Genomic DNA, 12,593 nt, shown 5'->3' on the forward strand with positions numbered 1-12,593 from the left:
CAACCATGACCATCACCTTTCACCCTGCATCCTCCCCCTCCACAGCCTGCATTTGCATATGCAAGTGTCCATCTCCACCCTGCCTTCAGCCGGGGGTCACCACTATAAGTAGCAGCCAAAACGGGGTGCAAAGGGACACGGCAAAGAATAGCGCAGAATAAGGAAGCGGGCGATAAGACCTGCTTTGAGTGAGGAACCCTTTGACCCTATCGATTTAGAGGGTGGTGTGAATGTGTCACATTTGGGAGGAGAAGCTTGAATACATTGAATCCATAGGGCACATACTCTCATATACCTAACTGTAAACACATCTGTGCTATCTCAAAAACCGTCTGCTTTACAAGGCAACAGCTATTGCCAAATCTGTCCTTTTACTTCTAAACACCTTTCAGTTTCTTCTGGCTCCGTGCGTAAGTTGACAAAGCGACCCCCCCTACCCCCCCACGTTCAGAGAGGAAACTGTGAAATATGAGGATCTCTGTGAAAGGGTGATGTAACATTTCACAGAACAGTAAGAGCAGGTCATATTGCCCCAAATAAAAGCAGGAAGAGAAAGAAACCTGAAGAGTATAACTCTGCCTGGATCCGTTTACAAGACTGCCAGCACCTTATAAACTTTAGCAGTAAATTTGACATAATTTGGAGAGGGAGATTTACTGTAATATGCAAGAGAGTTTGTAACAGTTGGTGGAGATCAGAGTGTGTTATGTTAATGTAAGGACAATTCATGGATCTCAATGTGAGATTACCTCTCAAAATGTATTTTTAGACACGGTGGTGGAGTGGCTTTTACAGATTCAATGTCCAGACTCGAATCTGCATGGATAAAATGAAGTTAGGTGCAATCATGCAACTTTGGCAAGTCTTGGCTTTTCATCTAGGGCCACAGGCAGGTCATATCATTTTTATTTTTATATATATATAAAACACCTAGCAGTTGCAGTTTCAATGGCAGTGCAGGCTTCAATTTGGAGCTACTTGGTATTCGATGTCTTACTTAAGTACATGTACACAAGAGGGATCTGGATTATGAGCCAAAAACCCTGCACTTAATTAAAACCCGATGTTGCTCAGAGCTACAGCCGACCAGGACACAGTATCTTTAGCTCTGGTGCGTTCACCTCTCAGTGTTTTTCTTTTCCTTTGTCTCTGAGTGAGATGATATTAATTTACTGAGCTGAATCTCTTCAAAGTTGGAGAGGTAGAACACGAGCAAAGAAAGAACCAATTAATTTCCCAAACAGATCCAGATCACAGCACCTCATCATTGTATTTCAGCATACTGATGTTTCAGGTCAAAACGCTGCTTTACAGCCGCACAGAACTTTTATTAACCAGAACTTTATCCAGCTCCATCTAATTGGAAGCACATGCAAAAACAGTCCAAGTCGCACGCAAATATACACAAACGAAATAAACTCTCTGGTGCTCATTTAGCAGATTAATTAATAGTCCTGAAAGGTTGCTCACAAATAGCTCAAACACGCTCAGACACAGACCTCTCGGAATACAGCTGACGCCGTTTAGGCTTGAATCAGAATATCATCATAAACAGAGGGCCGCATCAAGGGCAGTATTCCAGCCAATTGCATTAGTGGCTCTGCTTGGGCTGCAAGTGGAGTTGTGTACACTCCGAGGATTGTTTGCAGTTCATGACCATGTCTGAGAAAGAGGGGAATGTCAACAGGCAAACACGCTTGTATTATTAGAGCGGCAGTCATGTGCCACCCTGTGTGTACCAGCAGACTTAGAGGAGACTGGAATCCCCATCGCGCCCGTCTGGGAAATCTGGGTAAATGCTCACTAATCCCGTTGATCCTCCGCTAAAGCCAACACTTCCTCACCTGCCTGCCTGCCATGGGAGAGTGAATACAAACCAAAAACAGGAAGGTTACGATGATGAGCAGCGCTGTTTGGTTGTCAGTTCATTATTTAATACGTTTGTACTCTTAAAGGGTAAAAGTGAAACAAACCGCTGGATGACACCAGGACATGAAATGTTCAGACCTTTTTCTAACAGGATTAACTATCCGCAGTTCTTTTCACTTTCCTGTTCCAAACAACTGTGTTTCTGATACTTATAAAGAGGAGGAAAATAAATCTAAGGCTCCACAATTAGCCAGTTAAGCTTTGAGCCTAATGCGTCTAAATAAAGGTCTTTTTTTTGCTTCTTTTGGACTCGTTACGGAGAAAGTTCCAGCCGAACAGCAGATCCTCATGGCTCCTTGTGGGTTATATGTATAATCTTCTCTCATTCTTTCGATCTCTTGCCTCACAGCCATTTTGGGCTTCATTCAGTCTGCCAGTAACTTTTTTTTTCCTCCTCTTTTTGTGAATGGACGACACTGCTGTGTAATTACCTGGGCTGAGCTTTCAGTGTGGCCCGCTCCGTCAGCTCCACACCCACTGCAGACACACAAGCTGGCCAACATTTGGAATACACGCACGCTCACGCACACGTGCGCACACATAAATACATGCCTCCCCAGCTGGAAGTGCACAGCTGCTGCTGTTTACCCTGTCGGGACCAGAAAAACATCCTGTACAGTTCTCCGGGTGAAAACCTCCCCTCACATAATAAACACGAGCCCTCGGCACAGTTTGAAGCTCCACTTTGGGTGGTTTCTGTGGCCGTTGAGGAAAAGGTCTTCTCCAGCAGTGCAGCTTGATAGACAGCTGAGTCTGTTAAAGACTGAATAGACTTAAAAAGGTTTCAACTTCTCAAGACATGTGGCTTCATCAGATTATCATGTTCTGCTCTCAGATCTTACCTTCTTTAATGCTAGAAAAACAGAGTGTATAAATGATGGCTAACATCTGGACACGGACAGGAAAGGATGTTGAGAGACAGAGCGACTGTATATGCTCCTCTAACAGAGGTGTGACATTGACTTTCATCAGCCCACAGACATCTCTCTGGCCCGTACATTTGTTTAGCTTTAAACTTGACTGTGACCGGGGAAGTTTTGGCTGCTGTTGTGTCTGGAAGAGTGAAGAAAAGTGGGCGAAGACACTTTGGGCTTCCAAATGGCTTCTGGAATGCAGTCGTGTGTGAGCATGTGTGTTTTCCTGTCGGTGTTTACGTAAGTGTGTGTTTATATGTGTCTGTCTGCTGCTCCGTGTTTTGCAGTCGACAGTCACTTTAAGCATTTTGGCTGGCACGTAAAAGAGATTCCTGTGCAGACGGAAGAATTAACTTCTGCCTTTGGGCTTACTGACGGTAGTATCGAGGCAGGGCCGAACCACAAAGGATATAGAAAGCCTACTGTATGTATGTGTGTGTGTTTCAACCTTTTACGTTTGCTTCCTATTTATTGTCTCTTCCAGCAGTGGCATTTCACAGTCCCCCAGTCACTATCAAAAAGGAACCGCAGAGCCCCGGCTCCGACCCCAGCCAGTCCTGTAGCCACAAACAGAGCTTCAGCTACCCCAGTGGAGAGCAGTGCCTTTATGCCAGGTACCTCCAGGACCTCCTCATCAAACTGCTATAGGAGCTCTAGAGCTGCAGTGTATCTACGCACCACACCAAACAAATAAGAACACATTTTCTAACTTTAGTTAGTATTTAGCTGAGCGGATATCCTTAATTTTATATGCCCAAGTTATGGGATTTCTGCCTCCAATCTTATGTAATTCTGTGTAAAACTGCTGCCTCTTTTTCCAGAATTACTTTCCTGGTTACTTGAGGTTTTCCAAATAACATGCAACCAACGGTTTTTAGAGGAGCTATTTCCTCTGTAGAAAGTGTTTCCACTGAAAACGTCCCATACTAACGTCATTTATCCAGACTAATTAGGACATTTTTTCTGGAAAGCTGTGTTACTGTGGAACTATGATGTTCATCAGAGTGTTTTCAGCTCTAATAATTGCAATTCCATTGACCTCCTTTGCATTAAAGTAGATGCAGAGCTCAGAAAAGACTAAATGGATGATTCATTGCTATTATTGAAAATAGATGTAATTATGTTCAGGGACAGAGTAGATGAAACAGTAACTATTTAATCCTTTTCAACAAGAGAAGTTATCCTTGTGCAATGACCCAGCACTGGTCAGCAGTCATGCATAAACCAACACAGCTAAAACCACACATTATTGACAGATTAACTCTTTGTTTTATTGACTGCAAAAGAAAAAAAAAACCCTCCCCAGTTTGACCCTGTTGTGATGTGTATTCATGCATTTGTTTATAGTGCCTATGAGCAGAAAAGGGCTGCAGGAGGAGCAAAGAGCTCCTGCCCAGGGACCCCCATGTCTCCAATGCAGCAGCATTACTCCCCAAAACCTGCCGCAGCCGGACGACCTGACGCCGGCTACCTGAACCCAGCTGCCACCTCCCAACCCCTTCCCAGCAACAGTTACCACATCAACACCAGGTGACACTGCAGGCAAATCTTGGCCTGATTTACTGACTGATTTTAATATGCAGACCTGAACTGAGCAGCTTCATCTCATCTCTCAGTTCCAGGTTTCAGGGTCCTTCAGGAGACCCCATGTGCCCCCAGTTCTCCCCACCAGGACAAGCCTTTCAGCGCATGGCATCTGCCCCAGCCGGACATGGCAGCAGTGCTAGTGGCGGAGGAGGTGGTGGAGGGCCAGGTGGAGGAGGAGGGCCAGGTGGTGGGGGTTATCATCGACAGCACTCCGACCCCTGCATGTCCTACCTGCAGCAGAGCTTTAAGCAAGAATACCTGGACCCGCTGTATGAGCGGGCCGCTCACATGGTCGGGTCAGGCCATGGACAGGGGCACGGGCATGGACCCCACACCCACCCCCACCCCCATCCACACCCACACCGATTTCCACCAGCCCACATGATGGTCAAGCAGGAGCCAACAGACTACAGCTACGAACCTGGTGAGTGATGACGACCAAAGTTCTGCTGCTAAAGATGTCACGTTGAGCCGTTCTGTGTTTCTTCTTTTCAATAACATCACTCTTATTAATCAATAAGTCTATATCGAACAAAAAAACATGACAATTCTTACAAAGAATTGTCTTTTGGGACATGAAAGTAGCAAAAGCTGCCGTTCCCTGAAGGACACATAAGTCCCCGTAGAGGCTGATATTTGCTATCTGCTGATTGCAGTCAGCAAGCTGAATATTAGCAGATATCTGCACATCCCTACCATGTACTGTTATGGATGAGGCTGCTTTGAATGATGAATGAGATCTGTGTCATCGACCTAGTGTGCTGATTCTGGCTTAGATCAGTCCTTTGCACATGACTTCTGGTTGGAGAGAAGGGTCACTAAAGGTAGAAAACTGTAATTCATCAGCATAAAAAACACAGTCACTAAATCAAAAATACTCATTACACTAAGTAGCAATATCCAAGAAACACATTTACTTTATATTTATATATATATATATATGTTTTATTACACTTTTATAAACCGATATAAACAGGAAATGATTAACTAGAGATGTCTCAAAGCAACGAGTGTCATATTTCTTTCCTTCTTGAATCAAATCAATCATACTAATAGAAATATGACCACGTCTCTGTTGAATAAAAGGAGAATTTATTAACCTGATCATCATATTCAGTTAACCTTCTGTGATGCAAACCTACAACAATCACCTCTGATCTATTGGAACAGTTGGAAATCTGTACAAAATTTAATTTGGTTTAATCTAATTTCTGTCCACACGATGACTTTGTAACATCTGTTTATAAAACAGTAGTGCACTTGGGAACTTGAACTAAAGTGTGACTTAAAACTTCCCAGTGAGCTTGTTAAACACTAGAACAAAATGTCCAAAATGACAAACAAACTTCTTCGCTGTCTCTAGACTCTCTGTGAGCCTCAAACTCCTCCTTTCAACTCTGTGACACTTTTCAGTGAAAAGGAAAAAGTCTTTTTTTTTCTGCTGCAGCTACACCCCTCCCTCCTTTCTCCTCCTCCTCCCTCCACCGCTCTCTGTGAGAGAGTCAGAGGAATTTCATTGAGAAAATGGAGGGCACTGGAAAGACTAGAGTCCCCGGTGGAGTGCTCCGGGGTTTCAGGTTGCGCCAGCGGCTTCCTTTTTCTGCAGGCAGATGAACTCATAATGGAAAAATGAGCGTGGCCGCAGTAACTCAAACCTCTCACTGGCTGGGCTTTGGGAGCTGGTGCAGGGAGGGGAGGGTAATAGAGTGATGGTGGACTGGGTGGGGTAGCCAGCTCAGGCGCTTAAACAACAAGCTTTACAAGTAGTGAGCAAAGTAACCAGCTCCTCTGCCTTCTTCTTTCTGAGAAATCCAACACTTGGCCTGTGCTATGTCCTCATTCACCTGCAGTGAAGCGGCTGCTTCACTGACAGTTGTGTTCATGCATGTACATCACTGGATGTCTACAAAGCATGGCCTCCAGTGCTGAAACCAGCCGACTCAATGCTGGAAACTGCTTGAAAATGAAAACCTGATTGTCTTCCCTCCCTGTTTTTATAGCAACACTGACAGGGAATCACACAACCTTGAGACAGACACAAGGAGAAAGTACAAGAGGATGTTTTTCAGCTGATAACTGCCAGGAGGAGAAAGTTGAATTTGGTGGGGTTTCCTTAGATACGAGTTTGACCAGCTGCAGAGGATGGTCTGACGTGAAAGATCAGAGTTCATCATGCAACACTGATAGCACAATGACGTCTATTCAAAAGGGTTAAAATTCCACCGTGGATCAGCTTTTTAACAGTGTATAATATTGGACTTTTAATTGCTATCAACCTTTCTGGATGCACATTTCCAGGATTTTCTTTAGAAAATTAAGACAATTTGCATGTGTTGAAGCCTCAAGAGAGAACAAAATATGTATGCATATATGCAACAAGTCCCTTTTCCACAAAATAACAGAAATCAGACGAAACCAACAAACGAATACAATTCAATCTAATTAACGTCAATGTTTATTTAATATCAATGATGTGGCAAAATGATCCAAGCAGACAACATGAACCAGTTTATTCTTAATGATATTCACTGGGCACATTTTTAAAGAGATAGAACGACGAAGGCCAGATGCCTCATTTTAAAGCAGAGCAGAAGATGAAGTCCTTGTTTCACGCACAGATTAGCATTCCTGTGCCTAATCACTGCTATTGTGTTGCATAAAAGACACAAAATGGTCATGCTACTCAGTGCACAATTAACCCCGGTGCTCTCACACCCAATCTGCCCATCGCTCCCTGGCGGGAGCCTGCCGCTGCTGGCAGACATATTATTTACAGTATGATGGAGCGCTGCTGCCCTGGAATGGAGGGTTTGATTTTCCCCAGTGGCATCTTATCGCCACCACAACGCTGCAGCTGCATTCCCCAGGAGTGAGTCACGGTCAGAGCCACAGGCAAAGAGCTGCACCTTTCACTTGTTATCCCCATGCTATTCTTATTGATACGGTTGAAAGAAGAAAAAAAATCAGGCAAACACGTATAGAATAGCCAGTGACTCACCTTTTTTGTGTGCACAGACAGCCAAAGAAAAAGAAAAGCACACGCACAAAGACGAGCAGCTCAGCCAAAGGAAATGAAGCACAATGCTCTTCGCAGAACACATTACGACATGTTAAATGTCCTCCGAGTGTTCCAGCTTACAGAGAAGTTCACTTGAAGGTTTACGAAGAGCAATATAAAATCTATTTCTGTGAATGCAGCTTTTTGAGTCAATGATGTGCCCAGACACAGAGCAGACACTGTATACCGTACCACTTTTCTGGTCTGGTGAAGGTGCTTGCTCATGGCCTAAAAATACCAGCAGAGGCAAGGGAAGTGATATGATAAATGCAGCGTTTGTCCTTGCAATGCTCGGGGTGATCGTACAATATATCCATATAACAGACCGCCTTTCTCAAATGGGAATGGAAAGCACAAACGTTGAGATTAGTGCCTGTTCGAGCGTAACTGCTGTTGAGATGATCAGTTTTGTAGCAACCTGAATAAATTTGGTTTAAGTTCTTACTTTGTGGAAATATTCACTGTATTTTGGCTGAGTTTTATGTTTTTTTTTTACCTGTTGTTGTTGGTTTTCTGTTACAGATGTGCCTGGATGTCCCTCCATGTACCACCACAGTGAGGGCTACCCTAACCCCCAGCATGGCAATGAAGGTAGTGAGTCTGATTATTGTTATGGCAGTCAATCTCCAGAGCCTTATCTGCATTGAGGCTTCGCTGGTTAGAGCTCCGTGGTCATTGGCTAACCAGCATAGAGTGTCCATGTTTCTATTGGCAGAGGCTTTTGCCTCACCCCTGCCTCAAGAATCCCTGAATAAACAAAAGTCTGTGTGGAAAAAGCACACTGGTTCCCCAGCAAAAAGGAAAACAACCCCTCCCTTCACTGCCTTTGTTTGTTGGTCCACTTTGGTTCTTTCGGATTGTTATTCAATCATTTTCAGCATATCAAAGCCCTTAAGTCCCTGAAAGACCCAACGGAGGTTACAAACAAGTTCACAGATCTTCAAAGTTTTGGATGTTTTCACAAAAAAAAAAAAAATCTCGCTCTCACTCTCGCTGAAGTATGTTTTTCTAAGAGAAGAGTGCGCACTTATTGCCTCAATGATATTCATGTGTGAATACATCCTTGTATTTTGGTGGAGTGGTATTCAAAGCTTGGCACACATCCCAAATGAACAGCCTGGTTGTTCTTAGATCAAGGCCACTAACACAAATCTCCCCTTTTCTCTCAGGCTATCTGTTTGAGAATGACTCCCGTGTGGTTCCAGAGAAGTTCGAAGGTGAGCCCCAGTCCTAACAGGGCAGCTGTGAGCTTATGACAGCCGGCATCAGGGATGACCCCTCGCCACACTCGCCCACTCCAATCACTACACCTGAATATCATCTTATGGAGACACCCGAGATCCTTGTGAGACGAACACGGGTCTCTGTGTACTCAGAAGCTTAGTTAGTGGATTTGGTTTCATCGTGCTTTCTTTCTGAGGCTCCTCTGTCACAGTAACAAGCGGTTTCCTATGGTGTAGCTGGTTGTTGACGCTAAAAGAGATTGATTGAAGAGCCACTGGCCGAACCAGTGAAGCGTACAAGTTATCTGAGAGACAACAGCAGTAACTTAGCTGTATTTCTCATGTTCCCACACTTCTGTACCGGATATCCAGTGACAAGTAAACAACCCAAATCAGTGTCTATTTACCTACGTATTGCAAAATAGTATATTTTATTTAATGTCCTCCCCAGGCAGCATTTTATTTTACCACCTCTGTCTCAGCTCAACCTTCTTGCCTTTTTTGAAAGTCTTTTTTTTAGTTAACTTTCCATAAATAATAAAAACACGATCAGATGATATGCGGATTTACTGGAGCCGCTAAAATTAAGTTACTTCTCTCCCGTTATGGGACAAACTTCTTTTGTTTGCTTATGTAACATAAGAAGAACTTCAGGCCATAACTTAATGATTGGATCTTAATGATTGAATGCATTAATGTGCCAGATCGTATCAAATTTCACATGACCTTGGCTGGGAATCAACCAGAAAGATTATGACTTGCAAAGCCGGTGAGATTCAGCATCTTCCGGGCTGTTTGTGACAGAAGACATTTTGACCCTCTTTGCTTTCCTTGTCCAGGTGAGGTAAAGCAGGAGGCCGGCGGCGTCTTTCGCGAGGGAACACCTTACCAGCGCCGTGGCTCCTTGCAGCTTTGGCAGTTTCTCGTGGCCCTTCTGGACGACCCGGGCAATGCCCACTTCATTGCGTGGACTGGCCGCGGCATGGAGTTCAAACTCATTGAACCTGAAGAGGTAGGCATGAGCTTTGAATCCATTTATTCTTCCGAGGGGGGTTAAGGGAAGGAAGCTCGTCTTCAAACAGCAGAAGTAGATGTATTGTTCTTGATTTTTTTTAGACTAAATTTGTGTAATTCAGATCATTTTCTGCATATATATGAAAAAGATGCTGATGTCCTCGCTCAGTAGGCTGGTTCTTTGGGCTTATTGTGCTGTAGTAGAGTCACTTTGACTGTTCGGAGAGAAAAAAGGACACAATTTAAATGGCATCGTATACTTTTAAAGCACATTACTGTGCAGCCTTGTCCAAATAATGTGGCGATAGACACCATTAGATTAATATAACCTTGATACTTACAGCATTGAAGTTATTCTTGGATAAATTGATGTTCTCTGGGTCTGAAGGTGCCACAGATCACAGCAATTAGGAGTGGGATTTGGCCACTTTCCTCATACTCTACAATCCACCTTCCATTAGTCCCCCATTCATTATTCAGCACATGAAATGCTGAATTGATAAATGAAGGATGAGTGCTATCACAGAAATACCCCATTCTCTTTCACCTGCTCACATTTCTGGACTCGAGACATTTTCACAATGTTTAAGTCTGCAGTTTGATTGGACCTATCAGACGGCATCCATTTAGGTGCGTCTTCATACAGACGGGCCCATATTGTGTTTTCCATTATCTTTTTACAGTACATTAAAAATGAATGGGCTAAGAGTTTTTACAAGAGCAATTAGGGCTGAGAGCGTACTCTGAGATCAAACAGGACAGCGCAGCCACTGTGGGATGAGTCATGAATCTCAGCGTCCCTTCCACATCTGAGATGTTGCAGCGCTGCAAAATGATTTGATTTAGTCTCCCTTAGCTGTGCGACATTACTTTTCCATCAGAGGTGGCACTTTGTTATCAGCTCAGCTGAGAGTTTAATTTAATGATGGGGCCGTGTTTCATGGCCGTGCAGCGACTCCTGTTTCACTGCAAACACTGTGGGACTCTGGTTGCATTCAAGTGGTAATAGGTTACATAAAAAGGAAGTGAATCCACATGTTGGGACTCGCCCTCTTCTTGGCATGTTGACACAGTTGAATTAAAGAGCAGAGGTGTAGTTTGGTTTGCCACTGAGGCCCCCTGGTGGTCGCACTGCTGAACTACAAGCTGGTGCGTCTTTAATGGTTTTGGGGTAAAATTTTACATTATAAGACACAGTTCTAAGTGTAACTAAAGCTCTTTCTGCTCCTCAGGTTGCCAGGCTGTGGGGGATGCAGAAGAACCGTCCAGCCATGAACTACGACAAGCTCAGTCGCTCTCTGCGCTATTACTACGAGAAGGGAATCATGCAAAAGGTACCAAATGCACCCTGATGAGTTTAACTTTAAACCAAAACTGTAATAGTCAGGCTTTCAATCATTATACCAGTGCTTCATAATTGGATTATGATTACAATGAATTGAATTCCAATTGGCTTGAATTGGACTATATTACTTAAGTGCCTTGAGATGACAATTGTTGTAATCTGGCGCTATATAAATAAAATTGAATTGAATTGAATTCAGACAACATTTATCATCAACAGTGTGTGAACAGTCCTTTTAATTTGATTTGATAACAAGCAGTTTTTGTGCATTCTGGTCCAGGTGGTCTGTAGTGTTTTATTTATAGAAGCAAGTCTTCCTGATGAATCCGTTTTAAAAGACGAGTTTACATCTGCCACAGAGATTTATCCCAGTATGGGCACTGAAGAAAGGTTTTTGGCTTCTAACATCTATGAAGCAGTTGTAAATATTTTAGCAAGCACAGTAGAACTTATAAAGTCTTTACTAAAAATGACTGGATGGACATATGAAAGCCTCCATAAAGAGGAAAACAAATTTCGAACAATTGCATCAGTGAAGTAAACAAGCTAACTACATATACTTTCTGTTTAGGTGGCAGGGGAGCGCTACGTTTACAAGTTTGTGTGCGAGCCCGAGGCGCTCATCTCCCTGGCCTTCCCTGACAATCAGCGGCCCAGCCTGAAGGCCGAGTTTGAGCGTTATGTCAACGAGGAGGACACGGTGCCCCTGTCCCACCTGGATGAGGGAGTGCCCTACACCCCTGAACAAGGCCCTCAAAACATGGGCCCTCAGCCCTACTCCAAAGGCTACATGTACTAAAGCCTGCACCCACATTCAGAAATCCTCCTGTTGTACCAACCCATCATCATACACACCCTGAAACCCCCACGCACCTCTTGCACATGCCCACCCCATCCACTTGTATATATAAGGCTACGGTGTTCTTGTTTTAAATTAATCTCAATAGGGATTTTTTTTTTTTGTTTTGTTTTATTTGTTTTTAAGAGCTGCATTCCTCTCACATCTGAGGCCTATTCAACACTTAAAGATGACTGTGGTTGAAGAGATTGCTTAATAATAAATACCCATAATAATACCCAAACTGGAGTTTGGACTGTTCTTTGTGTTCTTCTGTTTTTAATCTGGTTTATTGGCTAAACTTGGTTGAATGAAATCTTACTAAAGTAAAGAGGAAAGAAATGGGTGGTGTTGAGTTATGGAGCGTTCCCAGGCCAGCCGAGAGACATAGTCTCTCCAACGTGTCCTGGGTCAACTGGGTCAAACTCAGGACGGACCTCAGCCCCAGAAATGGGAGGCCCCGTCTCCGAGCTCTCCGACTCTGCCTCTTCCGAGCACGTGTTGGTAGGATTGAGGAGTTCCTCGAAGTACTCCCCCCACCGACTCACAACATCCCTAGTTGAGGTCAGCAAAGCCCCGTCCCCACTGTACACAGTGTTGACTGTGAGCCGCTTCCCCCCCCTGAGACGCCGGATGGTGGACCAGAATCTCTTCGAGGCCGTCCGGAAATTGTTCTCCATGGTCT

At 44.0% G+C, this 12,593-nt stretch overlaps 1 protein-coding gene across 2 annotated transcripts in view; it reads left to right on the forward strand.

Moving 5' to 3' along the window:
- etv4 (ETS variant transcription factor 4) overlaps positions 1–12,152 on the forward strand; it is a 31,872-nt gene extending 19,720 nt beyond the window's left edge. The window contains exons 5-12 of one of the 2 annotated variants that reach the window (XM_072373763.1): positions 3,331–3,457; positions 4,191–4,373; positions 4,460–4,854; positions 8,011–8,079; positions 8,658–8,705; positions 9,551–9,723; positions 10,958–11,059; positions 11,642–12,152. In XM_072373763.1, coding sequence (XP_072229864.1) covers positions 3,331–3,457; positions 4,191–4,373; positions 4,460–4,854; positions 8,011–8,079; positions 8,658–8,705; positions 9,551–9,723; positions 10,958–11,059; positions 11,642–11,869 — 1,325 coding nt within the window. In that variant the 3' untranslated portion in view covers positions 11,870–12,152. Of the gene's footprint in view, positions 1–3,327; positions 3,458–4,190; positions 4,374–4,459; positions 4,855–8,010; positions 8,080–8,657; positions 8,706–9,550; positions 9,724–10,957; positions 11,060–11,641 lie in introns of both variants that reach the window. The other variant, XM_072373762.1, reaches the window with a different exon arrangement.
- Positions 12,153–12,593: the final 441 nt, after the last annotated feature.

Source organism: Leuresthes tenuis, unplaced genomic scaffold (assembly GCF_036924035.1).
Source record: "Leuresthes tenuis unplaced genomic scaffold, fLeuTen1.0.hap1 SCAF_20, whole genome shotgun sequence".
In the NCBI taxonomy this organism is placed as follows: Eukaryota; Metazoa; Chordata; class Actinopteri; order Atheriniformes; family Atherinopsidae; genus Leuresthes; species Leuresthes tenuis.